Source organism: Propithecus coquereli, unplaced genomic scaffold (genome assembly GCF_000956105.1).
Source record: "Propithecus coquereli isolate 6110/MARCELLA unplaced genomic scaffold, Pcoq_1.0 Scaffold122, whole genome shotgun sequence".
Lineage (NCBI taxonomy): Eukaryota > Metazoa > Chordata > Mammalia > Primates > Indriidae > Propithecus > Propithecus coquereli.
The window spans coordinates 3,102,769-3,115,683 of record NW_012136303.1 but is presented as its reverse complement, the minus strand read 5'-3'; the positions used below and the strand labels follow the sequence as shown (position 1 = coordinate 3,115,683).

Below are 12,915 nucleotides of genomic sequence, written 5' to 3'. Positions count from 1 at the left end.
CGGCCCTGGTCGCTCCCCAGGTAAACCTGGGCATGGGAGGAGGCATAACAAGAGCCCTGGGCATGTGTGTGGGATTTAAGAACCGAGGGTAGATTGGGCACGGTGGCTCATGCCTGTAATCCTAGCATTCTGGGAGGCCGAGGCAGGAGGATTGCTTGAGGCCAGAAGTTGGAGACCAGCCTAAACAAGGGTGAGACCCCCCATCTCTAAAAAAATAGAAAAATTAGCCAGGCATGGTGGCGCATGCCTGTAGTCCCAGCTACTCGGGAGGCTGAGGCAGGAGGATCGCTTGAGCCCAGGAGTTTGAGGTTGCTGTGAGCTACGATGATGCCATGGCACTCCAGCCTGGGGGAGAGAGCAAGACCATGTCTTAAAAAAAAAAACAGAGGGTGACTGCATCCACGTTCCCTCCCGGAGCTGGGAGAGGGGACAAGAACCAAGGGAGAGAGGATTAACGGGAGAGTTTAGATCCAGGCACATGGGCTTAGGCAGCCCCGACAGTACTGCCTGAGACTCACAGAATCAATGAAAAGGAAGACTATTCTATGTGTCTAATGAAGGGTTGAAAGTAAGTGCTAAATCTGGCCGGGCATGGTGGCTCACACCTGTAATCCTAGCACTCTGGGAGGCCAAGGCAGGAGGATTGCTCAAGGTCAGGAGTTCAAGACCAGCCTGAGCAAGAGCGAGATCCCGTCTCTACTAAAAATAGAAAGAAATTAGCTGGAAAACTAAAAAAATATAGAAAAAATTATCCCGTTGTGGTGACACATGTCCATAGTCCCAGCTACTTGGGAGGCTGAGGCAGGAGGATTGCTTGAGCCCAGGAGTTTGAGGTTGCTGTGAGCTAGGCTGATGCCACGGCACTCTAGCCCAGGCAACAGAGCAAGACTCTGTCTCAAAAACGAAAAAAAAGTAAGTGCCAAATCTGAAAGGGCCTTTCAGACAAACATGGGGGCTAGAGGGTGAAGTGACGCCCCCACTCACTTGCTGTGTGTCCCTGGGAAGTAGTCACCCTCTCTGATCCTCAGTCTCCTCATGTGACATACGAGAGACAACACCAACCACTCCTGACCAAGATGGGGTTCAAATATGGAGAGCAGGTGGCACGTAGCAGGTGCTTAATAAATGTGCATTTCTTCCTTCTCTCCCCACTTGTGCTTGTAAGGTGTTAGAATTTGCAGGGCAAGAGCTGCTCTCATGGGTCCAAGACCTTGTCCCTTCCATAACTCGGTTTTTCCATCTGTTAAATGGACTCCAGAGGCCCAAGTGCTGGGGCCAAATGCCATTACTTCCCCGCGGGAAGGGGAGAAGGAGGTAAGGTGAGACCAGGATGCCACACGATCCCTCAGGCCTGGGAACGTAGAAAGACTCTTCCCGGATATAAAAGCGGGAGGCGTGAAAGCGAGGAATTCACAGATGCGGGAAATTCATCTCACAGCGCCAGGGCGATGGGCGAGGACCAGAGAGTGTGTGTCTCGCCCCAGGCCAGCGGTGCTTCCCTGGACATGGCACCTCACACTCTGAGCCTCAATTTCCCCTTTGTAAAGCAGGAATCCTCATTGCCACCTCGCACAAGGCCGTGAGGATTCATGAGATGCTGCACGTGGAAAACAGTGCCAGACCTGCATACAGCAGGAGCTCAGCAAGTGCCAGCCGTTGACCTTGTTCCATTGTTATCATTGTCCGATGAGCTGCCTTCTAACTCTGTCACATCCTCGCTGTGCTGTTGGGCACTTGTCCCCACGGGGCCTGGAACTGAGGGACACGCCAGATGCAGGGAAGTCCCATGCAGTTTGACTCTTCTGACACCTTGGGAGCACAGTCCTCCAACTGGAGAAAAAGGGTCAGACCAGGAGAGGGAAGGGGCCACGAGATGAGACCGAGGTCTCTTCCTGGGCTCCGACTGGCTGCCTCTTCCAGCGTTCCCAACATGGTCTTCCAAGTCACCTGGGAGCGTGGGTCCCCAACCTCGGCCCCGCTCATGAAACCGTAAAGTCTTGAGTAACATCCCATCTCAAGTTTTTCTCTGTTTAACTTGTCAACCAAATAGCTTAACTGTCCCACCTGCTAATATGATCGGCAATTATTTACTTTGGAGAGCCCTGAAAGACACCACCAGATTGCAGACTTCTGAATTATCTAGAAACCCATCATCCAATCATGTTTCCTGATTCCCACACTATAAAAAAGGCTGCCTCCTCGGCAGAAGAGAGTAGGAGAGAGAGGAGACCAGAACAGCGCTGAGACCTCTGGGAAGCCCAGGTGAGACCTGCCTGTCCTGCGGCCCCTCTGATGCCCTTGGTGGCAGGGGTGGCAGGCTCCTCGCTGTGGGGTGGCACTGACAGGCTAAAAACTCAGGATCACTCACCCGGGGCCTTGCAAGAGAAACAGGACTGGCCAGTGTCGGGGCTGTGGGGACGGCCGTTCACTCTGCCTTCCTATGAGACCAGTAACACTAATATTGAAATGAGCGCTGTTCGTGCCCTAAATCAAAATCTCTAAGGCAAGAGTTTTAATTTGAGGTTACCAACGTGGACACAGATGATCCACAAACCTCCTAAAACTACCCACCCAATGTTGCACATTTGGATGCATTTTCCTGGGACTAGGGTCTCTGGCTTCCGTAAGATTCATGAAGGGTCTGTTGCCCGAGAGGTTCAGAGGCCCTGGTCTAGGATTACCTCCCTGGGGAGGACCCAACTGGCTCTTTGGACCAAAAAGACCTTTCAGCTCCAGGCAGCCACCACAAGGAGGGAGCTGGGGCCGAGTCAGCCAGTGGATGGGATTATGCCCAAAGCAGCCAGTTGTCTCCAAGGTGTAGGCACTGGCTCTGGCTTTGGACACCCGGACCAAAGAGACCCAGGAGAGGAGCAGTGGTATCTGGGAGGCATCTGGTTCAAAAGGCAGCCAAACCTCAGGGGTTGCCCCAGGGTTTCATCCAGGGCAGCCTGAGGGAGCAGAGAAAAGTGTAGAAAAGACAGAATGTCTGTTTGTGTGCTGGGTGAGCTGCCTCCAGCCGCAGGCCTGCCATCCGTTTGTTGCATGCCCTTGGGAAAGTCACTACTCCCCTCTGGTCCCCTGGTTCTCTGTGTGTGGTGAGGACTTCAGGTGGCCCCAGGATTTTCCCAACACAGGTTTGCCTGAGATGGTGGCCATGGCCGTGGGGCGCGATATCGTGTGACTCGCGAGGGTGTCCACAAGCCATCACGGCCTGAACCCAGGCCACAGGACTTAACAGGGATGGTGGTGAAGCAGTTCGGGTCTTCAGCCGCTCGCATGCTTAAGCCTTGTCATTCGCTCTGCCTGGGTGGCAGGCTCCGGGCACAATGGTTCAAGTCATCGGGCGCAAGCCCAGCTGGGGAGTAAATCTGATGGTCACTTATTTTAATAGAGGCCTCTGGTTCACACAGCTCTGGCTTCTAATCCTCTCTCCACTGCGTACTTGTGACCTTGAGGGAAGTCACCTGCACTCACTGGCTCTCTGTCGCCTCACCTGTGCAATGCAGGTGATAGGTGTCCACGGTTTAGGGTTGTGATGAAGATGAACCCGGTCACCGAGTGCAAAGCAGTCAGCTTGTTGCCTGGCATGGAGAAGTTGCTCGGTAGTGTCAGCTGTTACTAGTCACACACCCCGGTGTTCTGGGGAACAGAACCCCACCCCCCAGGGGGCGAGGGCAAGTGACGGATAAATTCCCCTCTGACATCCGTGCCATGTTGGACCTGTCATTCTGTCCACAGATACCGAGAGAGAAGATGTTTCCAATTGGGGGCCTCCTTGTCTTCTGTGGGCTGTTGGCCCAGACCATGGCCCAGCTGGGAGCCCTGCCCTTGCCCGGGGACCAGGCCCTGCCCTTGCCCCTAGGCCAGGCCCTGCCCTTGCCCCTGGGCCAGGCCCTGCCCTTGGCTGTGACTCCAGCCCTGCCCTCGAGTCCCACAGATCTTGCTAGAGGCTTAACAAATGGTGAGTGAGTCTGTGACAGCCTCTTCCAGGTGTGTGTGTGTGTGTGTGTGTGTGTGTGTGTGTGTGTGTATGTGTGTGCTCCCCATTGTCCAATGCGGGGAGGGCAGGGATGAATAGGGGAGAGGGTCTGAGCTTCTGGAATCGCCAGATCTGACCCCCAGAGACCTGACGCTCATTTCCAGGCCTCAGCAGTGGTCTGCTCTCTGGGGGTCTGTTGGGTGTTCTGGAAAACCTTCCGCTCTTGGACATCCTGAAGCCTGGAGGAGGCACTTCCGGTGGCCTGCTTGGAGGCCTGGTTGGTGGCCTGCTTGAAAAAGTGACTTCAGTGATTCCTGGCCTGGACAACATCATTGAGTGAGTTTCCCTATAATAGGACCTTGGTCCCCACTAGGGAAGCTCAGTTGACTATCTTCCAGTCCCAGGCAGTGACCCTGCAGGAGGGAGGTGGGTGGCCCGAGGTGGAGCCAGCACTCGGTCCTGAGACCCATCTCCAGCCTGGCGGGGTCCCCAGCCCTCTCATGCCAGTAACTGTCCCACTCGTGAGCACATCCTGGGGCCCTGACATCATCTGTAATCCTCACTGCAGCCCTCTGAGGTCGATTCGATAATCTCCAGTTTACAAGTGGGGAAACCGGGCCTGTGCTCACACAGCCAGAGTGACGCATCTCACCCGAACTCACTGAAGTCCAAAGCCAAGCCTTTCCCGCTACACTGCGGCTACCTGGCTCTCCCCACCTGTAGAGCCCCTTAGCACAGACGGCCTTTGACGTGAGCAAGAGCCTGAGCTGCCCTCGATTATATCATCAATGTGACTAAGAACAATGCGCTGCCCATGGAAAGACCTAGCATGGGGTTTCCCGTGAGAACCTGAGAGCTCTCTAAGCAAGAAGCCGTGGAAAGCTTGGTGGCCATGCACTGGCAGAGCCTGGGTCCGTGAGAGCGCTGGCGGAGAGCTGTTTCAAGATTCCTACCCACCCAGGCGCTCGCTCCCTGACTCGGAGACAGGCAGACACACTTCTGGAGCTTGACCTCCAAATGTACCATGTACTTGCTGGACAGCCTGGGACAAGACACTCTGTGTGACGGTTTCTCCATCTGTAAAGTGGAGATTGTAGTCCCCACAGAGAAAGACAATTGGCAGGACTGGAACAGATGTGACTCCCCCGGTACCCTGGCTGGCTCAGAGAGGACGCCTACTTCCACCCTTTCTGCCTTCTCCCCGACTTCCTGCTCCTCCATCCCATGCTAACACTGGTGACTGACCTGCCATTGAAGGCCGTGGCAGGATGCCCAATTCCTGCCCACCACCATCTGCGCAGGGTTTTCTCCAGTTGTCCACACATCATCCATCCATCCACTGACCAATCCATCCATCCACTCATCCACCCTTCCTTCCATCTAACCACCCACTCTCCTATCCATCCACCCACATATCCATCTACCCATCCTCCCATCAATCTACAGTGGCCACCAGTAGGGACTGGCCCCTTTCTTTGTAAGGCTCTGAGCTGGCATACAGGGTGCAAATATAATCCAGACATGGTCTCTCTCCCAGAACGCCTCACAGACTGGCGGGGAGGAAAGGGCAGTGTGTGTCCCATGTGGTCCAGGGCAGAGGCTGGGAGAGAGTGGTGTGTGACTTGGAGCCCGTGTGGCTTTGGCTGTAAGACGCCCCTCCCGTCTCCCCCATCCCGGGTGGGGAGCTCTACTGCCGGGATGAGTGAGGTGGGGTTAAAGATGGCTTCTGGGTTTGGGGCTAGAGGAGCTGATGCTTCTCCCTCGATGTTGCTCCCTGGACAGTCTAAAGGTCACTGATCCCCAGCTGCTGGAACTCGGCCTTGTGCAGAGCCCTGATGGCCACCGTCTCTATGTCACCATTCCTCTCGGCCTGAAACTCCGTGTGAAAACGTGAGTGGATCCCAAAGGGGGATGGGAGGATGGCTCCCCAAGGGAGACCCTGGTGACCATGGGTAGCTAAAATGGGGGTGTGGGAGTCTTAAGGACCTGAGCCTCCAGCTACTCATCTGCTGCTGTGCTGAGTGACCTTGGGTCACTGGGGAAACTCACTTGACCTCTGTGAGCCTTGGCTGCTCCTACTGGGCAATGAGATAAGTGTAACCGTGGGCGAGATGGAGTGAGGCGAAGCTGGCGTTCCTGGCAAGGGGGAAACCCTCTCTGCCTTGGAATGGGGGTGAGCAAATACCAGTGGGGCGTCTCCTCTGCAGGCCCCTGGTCGGAAGTCTGTTGGAGCTGGCCGTGAAGCTCAACATCACTGCAGAAATCTTAGCCGTGAAAGATAAGCAGGAGAGGATCCACCTGGTCCTTGGTGACTGCACCCACTCCCCTGGCAGCCTGCAAATCTCCCTGCTTGATGGGTGAGGCCAGAGGGGTGGCTGCTCCTGCCCAGAGACAACAGGGTGTGATGAGGGATGGATGGTTGGAAAGATGGGACAGTGGGAGAATGGATGAGTGAGGGGATGGAAGGGTGGGGAGACGGATGAGAGGGAGGGAAGATGGATGGATGGATGGATGGATGGATGGATGATGAATGGATGGATGGATACAAGAATAAACAGATGGATGGTTAGATGGTTAGGTAGATGGAGGGAAGGATGAATGGATAGATGTATGCATAGATAAATGGATGGGTAAATAGTCACTTATGCCTTCTTAGGCCAGGCTGACAAATTTTAGGGTGGATTTGGCAACAAGAAATCTGAATTTAAGCCCTTCCTAGGGTGGGGAGCTGGGGAGACAGAGAGGGCTTCCTGTGTGAACTTGAGAAGTGCTTCTCCAGTTTGGGTCGTAGCTTACTTCTCTGTAATATGGAACTATTAATACACTGGGGTTACCGATAGAATCCGCCAAGATAACAGGTGGAAAGTGCTTTGTCCTGTCAGGGGTAAAATAGACATGGAGCCTGACTGGGTTACCTGTTTCAGTGACCTGTCGCACGAGAAGACTGCATCATACGTGTTATGCAAGAGTTGTCCACATCATGGCTGACATTTACTGAGCACATACATTGTGCTTCACGTGTGTCATCTCACCATATCCTCATGACAACTACATGCTAAGCACTATCCGTTCATGGACTCTCATAAGTCTTACTGACACCTACCGTGCCCCAGAGCTGTGTGTTTCTGCGCACACCTGTGTGTGCTGCTGTGCGGGCTGTAACTCCCTTTGCATAGGCCTTTGCTGTTCGCCTACATGCAGGTGTGCGTGGATAAGGCCTGGTTTCAGAGACTGAGTGTTGAGACTGTGGGGTGCACAGTGGCCCCTCTGAAGCCTCCGTACCAACCGCAGGCCTCTGCATGACCCCATGACCTTTCTCTTTCAGACTTGGCCCCCTCCCCGTTCAAAGCCTCCTCGACAGCCTCACAGGGATCTTGAACAAAGTCCTTCCTGAGCTGGTGCAGGGCAAGGTGAGTGGGCCAAAGTGGGGTCCTGTTGTCCTTGAGTCTTAGAGCTTCTCAGGCTGGAAGAGAGCCCTGGTTTGAGCAGGTCTGAGCCCCTCCGTTTGATGAGTAAATTCCAACCATCCATCTGTCCGTGTGTCTTCTTTCCATCCTTCCAAACGCATTCATTGCTTCCTGCTCTGCACCGGGCTCCGGCCTCTCCACAGTGGCCCCTGCCCTGAGATGTTCCCCGTCCAGCCCTCTAGGCCCACAGACAGTCTCCCAGCCTATGCCTGGGCGCCCTCCAGAGCCAGAGCACCCTGCCCTATTTAGGATCAGATGCTGTCGCAGAGTCAGCCCTGGGCTCCCTGTGTGGTTTAGGGCATTTCACGGCACCCTCGTGCCTGCGGTTTCTCCTTCTGCCTAGTGTGCGCGGGTGACTGTGGCTTAGAATCAAACACTTACACAAAAACGATAGAAAATCTTCCTGGAGAATCTATCTGGGGCTGCCCCCGCTCCCAGGGTCTTCCTACAGGTGCCACTTTGCCTGACTCCCCTCTCTGCCCTGCGTCAGGTGTGCCCTCTGATCAATGGGGTCCTCAGCCAGCTGGACGTCACCCTGGTGCATGACATTGTCAGTAAGTTCCCAAGACCTCTCTCCCCCTCTGCAGGAGCAGTGACTCCCCCCAAGGGGCTTTGTCCCTGCACGCCACAGGACAGCTGAGACCCTCTGGCCTCCACTCTCCCCTTTTGGGCTTTCTTTTTACCCCTGAATTATCCAGATAATTTTGAGGTAGATACCCCATGTTCCCCCTCAGCCCTGACACTGAGAACCGCGGGGCTGGTTGGTGGAAGGGGGCCCGGCCCCCGCCAAGCCCTGCCTGGGCATGGCTGGGTCTCCAGAGCTCCCATTCCCTGGCCCCCCACCTCGGGGAACGTGGGGTCTTCCTGGACCCCTTCACATCAAGCTCCTGACTTTAGTCCGTTTTCTGTTCTCCAGACAAGCTGATCCATGGGCTAGAATTTGTCGTCAAGGTCTAAGCCTTCCAGGAAGGGACCTGGCCTCTGCTGAGCAGGTGAGTGCTGCCCCCTGCTCCCCAGGGGGTGGGGACTATTCTCCTCCTGGCAGGGGCAGCAGGGGTTGGGGACAATGACGTCCAAAGAAAGAGACAAATATCCACAGAGACACACACAGGGATGCACAGAGAAGTCCACAGAAAGGCCGGCAGAGGTGGCGGAGAGCTGCAGGTGGCACGGCACACAGCCACACAGAGGAGCACCGTGGCCATGCATACACACAGATGCGCACACACACACACGCACACACGCCCCGACCAACACATGCATGCACTCTCACACACGCTCACACGTGTGCTCACATACGCACACTCACCACACACACGCACACACTCACTCAGACACTCGCACAAGGAGCCCCCTCAGCCCAGGCCTGGGCTACCCTCGTGGCTGAGGCAAGACCCCCAAGCCCAGAGCCTCAGCCTCCTCCTGTCACTTTGGAGGGCGGGTTCGATGCTGGGCCAACACCAGTCAGACTCCATGACTTCGAGTCTCCGTTCTGATTGGGGTCTCCCGCAGCAGAACCGTTCCTCGCTGCTCACGCACGCTCCCGCCCAGCTTCCCAGAGCTCACAGGAGGCCGGCCCGTGCGCTGGACGATGACATGGCTGCCGTCTCCCCGAGGAACCTGCTCCCCGTCCCTTCCCACCAGGCACGGGTGACATCCCACGTCCCTCCCCTAATAAAGTGGCTCTCCTTCTGCAGCGGGGCCTTGTCATTCTTCACTTGAGAGCTCCGGGATTGGAAAGAGCCTGGCCTGGGTGGCCGCGGCATAGAACAGAGTTGGGACTCTCTATTGCAAACCGTAACGTCTTGAGCAGCTCGGGGAGCTGTTCAGATGAGTGTGGATTTCAGAGTGCCTGCCCGGGGAGCCTTAGGAAGGGGGTACAAGGAGGCTGGGGGTAGATGTCATCCTCCAAGCACAGACGATGACACAGAAGGTCGCCCCACCAAGAGTGCAGATGGCAGATTTGAGAGAAGTTCAGCAGGTGGGCCCGAAAGGGTGTGGGTGAGGGGGTGGGTGAGGCTCCCGGCCAGCTGTCAGGCTGGGGAGCCCAAGGGCAATTGGGATTTGGGGAGGGTGAATTTGATTCCAGCAGGAAGATTAGGCTTTAGTTGTGGCCACTCCGTGTGGAAATGCCTGGGACACCTGAACGAGACGTTCAGGAAGCTGATGGATACATGTGTCACCTACCACCCCTTCTTCGCTTATTGGATCCAGTCAGACTGGTGCTGTTTTGGTTCTCTAAGCAAGAGAAGGACAAAAATGACAAGGAGGATGTGTAGGAGGAAGGACAAGCTGGGGCCAAGTGTGAACCACCGAAGGGCTTGAGAAATACAGGCATAGAGAAAAGATCATTGGAGTTGTAAATAAGAAGATTCTTTTTTTTTCTTTTTTTTTTTTGAGGAGAAGGAAAGGAGAGTTTATTAATTTGCCAGCAAATGAGGAGGGTGGGGACTCCTGTCTAACATGCCATCGTCCTAAGAAGCAGAATACAGAGCTTTTAGAGGGAGGCCTTTGAGCTTCAGGCTGCCAGTATCTCCTGTTCCTTTGTTAGACGTACCGTGGAAGAGGATGTTGTCTAAGTCATGGGAAGCCTCAGGGATTTACTGCTTCTCTCTAAGCTGGATTGCTGTTGCATGTAAACTTAGATTCCTTGAATCCTTGGGTCTGAGACTGGAGCTTGGCGGATCGGATCTTCTTGGTTGAGCCGCATGGGGCTTTTAGTCAGGGTCTGGTAGTGCGAAATCTCCTAAGAAGAAAAATTAGGGGAACGGGGTCAAGAGAGAAAATGCCACTTTTAACGCTCCCACTCTGGGACTGTTCTGTGCTGAGGCACTTTACAGGCAAATTCTATCTGTGCAACCAGGAGTAAGTCGACAAGCCCCTGCACGAGTCGGTTTCCTTATCTGGGGAGTGGCGATGCGTAATCACAATACTAACAGCCGGCTGAGATTGAGTGCCCCTCTGTGCAGCCAGCCACGTATCCCCTCGCTGCACCCTCACGACAACCCCAAGCTCAGTCAGAGGCCTGGAGAAGTGGAGGTTCTAATGGAGGCTTCTCTGGGAAAACGAGTGGCACATCCAGGGTTCAAACCACAGCCCAGCAGCAGAATCCCTCGTGTAACCACCACGCTACGTTCCACTGCCTTGAGGAGGCGCAGTTGCTAGAAAGGTTAGTGACAGCCAGCCACAGAGCCGAGACCCCAGCCCCAGTCTCCTGTCCTCAAGTTCCTATTAATCAAAAACACTGTCCTGCCTCCAGTAGGAGGAGGAGGAAAGGCCTTCCTCTCTCTAATCCCTCACACGCTCCTGTATGCACCATTCTTACGCATTCAGATCTCCATTCAGATATCTCCCAAAATGACAAAGCCACAGTGACACCAATCTGTTGAGTGTTCAAAGCATATTTGTACTACTCAGTGAGGGCAAGTGGCCTTACTTGTCATTATAAGTGTGTTAGACATTCATTCTCTCAACATCTATTGTTGGGCATCTATTACGTGGTAGACACTGCTCTAAATACTGAGGATACAGTAGTGAAAGAGACAGACAGGGACTCTGGCCTCCTGCAGCTTCTATTTTAGCGGAGGAACACTACTAGTGAATGAAGAAAGAAAGAAACAGAAATTTCAGGGGGCGCTGAGTGATACAAATTAAAAACAAACAAAAGACCGTAAGAGAGAGTGTCTTGGAGGGGGAGAGGGTGGTGCCATGGACTGAATGTTGGTGTCTTCCCCAAAATCTGTATCTTGGAGCCCTAACTCCCAGCGTGATTGTATTTGGAGATGGGACCTTTGGGAGGAGATTATGGTTAGGTGAGGCCACGAGGGTGGGGCCCCCAGGATGGAGTTAGTGCTCTTATAAGAAGGGGCCCCAGAGAGCATGCAGCCCTTCCCCCCACCAACGTACATGCCCTGAGGAAAGGCCATGGGAGCACATGGCGAGAAGGCGGTTGTCTGCAAGCCAGGAAGAGAGCCCTCACCATGATCTTAAGGGCTGGCAGCTTGATCTTGGCTTTCCAGCCGTCAGAACGGTGAGAAATAAATCTCTGTTGCTTACACCGCCCGGCCTGCGCTAATTTGTTTTGGCAGCCTGAGCTAATACAGGCGGGCGGGCAGAGGGCCCTTTGAGGAGGAGACATTTCAGCTGAGACTCGAATGACAAGGCGGAACGAGCCACACTAAGATTTGGGGGAAGAAATCACAGACGGGGCACAAGCATGTGCAAAAACCAGGAGGCTGGTATGAGCGGTCCTTGTTCGAAGCAGAGAAAGGAGACCAGTGTGGCTGGAGTGTGTGGGACTATTTGAGGTGAAATTGTCTGAGAGTTATAGGAGGGCCCTTTGGGACATAGTTATTTGGTGGAGAAAAGGAGAAAGTTTTCTGTAGGCAAGGATGGCATTCATGCATTCATTCATTCATAGAATGATAGCTCCATGACTATTTTTATCTCAGAAGCTGGGATTACAAAGAAGATTCAGACGTGGCTCCTGTCTTAAGAGCCTCCCAGCCTGGTCAGGGAGCAGACACGTGAATGGGCGATTTCCGCAGGCAGGAAAGCGCCCTGGCTGAGGTGCTGTGGAGACTCGGGGGACAGCCATCAGCTCTGCCGGGAGAGCATCGAGTAAGACTTCACAGAGAATGCAGCTCTTAAATTGGGTATTGAGGGATGAATAGGAGTTCATCAGATGGAAAGGAATTCTAGACAGAAAGTACAGCATGTGCAAAGTATAGCATAGTAAAGATCTGATCATTTTGGACTTCGGGGAATAGTTCCGGGTGTGCGGAGCAGAGAGGTGAGAGGAGTAGCACTCCTTGGAAAGTAAGGGTAGTTTTCGGTGTGCATGGACTTTTTGTTGTTTGGATTGTTTATTTAATGGCAACTTTTCCTTTCCATTCCGTTCAAACCAGGTAAAACCATGACTACTCTAGCGGAAGGGGAGGGGCTCCCAGAGCACAGCCCAGCGTCTCTGCCACCTGCCTCTGTCTCTTGCAGCGTCGACAGGTGTGAGATGCTTTGGGTGGTGCCCAGACCCAGCATGAAATAACTCTGGTTCACAAAGGGGAAGTGTTTTTGTTCCCTTTATAATTCTCTTTCCTTTCTTCTGGTAGCGGCAAGAAAAGAGCCTCGGCTGGGAGCTAGCCTGTCTTCAACAGCTAGGGTGGTGCTGCTGCAGGCTCTCTTGTAAGAGAGGCATCGACTGAGCTGGACTCCAGTTCTCACCACGTCATCCAGGAAAACTTCACACTCTTCTCTTTCACTTGTGTCTATGTTGCATGAACCTTCTATTGCCGGAAGTTGATGCCAGGGCCTTTAACTTAAAATAGTGATGTCAAGTTTCCTGTTATCACAGATTTCTTTAAAAATAGGGAGACAACTTAAAGGAAAATAATGAGTAAATAAAGGTAATGGTGGCTGGTATGTGGCAAAAGTCGTGGAGGTTATATGTGAATGACTGAAATCTGGGGAGCT

General features: G+C 53.9%; 1 protein-coding gene across 2 annotated transcripts; it reads left to right on the top strand.

The window, feature by feature from the left end:
* Positions 1-2,202: 2,202 nt before the first annotated feature.
* On the top strand, positions 2,203-9,142 carry BPIFA1 (BPI fold containing family A, member 1). Of its 2 annotated transcripts, none has more exons than XM_012665741.1 (10): positions 2,203-2,262; positions 3,739-3,819; positions 3,868-3,961; positions 4,144-4,315; positions 5,762-5,869; positions 6,187-6,336; positions 7,305-7,389; positions 7,937-8,000; positions 8,363-8,438; positions 8,998-9,142. In XM_012665741.1, exons 2-9 carry the CDS (start codon positions 3,754-3,756, stop codon positions 8,401-8,403), a joined length of 780 nt encoding a protein of 259 aa, XP_012521195.1. In that variant the 5' UTR covers positions 2,203-2,262; positions 3,739-3,753; the 3' UTR covers positions 8,404-8,438; positions 8,998-9,142. The 2 variants fall into 2 exon arrangements, with proteins under 2 accessions (XP_012521195.1, XP_012521196.1); XM_012665742.1 differs by having other exon boundaries at positions 8,962-9,142.
* The last annotated feature ends 3,773 nt before the right edge of the window (positions 9,143-12,915 follow it).

What these genes read in the sequence shown, in the direction of transcription:
- BPIFA1 (XM_012665741.1), top strand. Translation starts at nt 3,754, where the DNA reads ATGTTTCCAATTGGGGGCCTCCTTGTCTTCTGTGGGCTGTTGGCCCAG. An exon ending in TGCTAGAGGCTTAACAAATG is followed by an intron (nt 3,962 to 4,143) that starts GTGAGTGAGTCT and finishes GCTCATTTCCAG; the next exon opens with GCCTCAGCAGTGGTCTGCTC. An exon ending in CCTGGTGCATGACATTGTCA is followed by an intron (nt 8,001 to 8,362) that starts GTAAGTTCCCAA and finishes TCTGTTCTCCAG; the next exon opens with ACAAGCTGATCCATGGGCTA.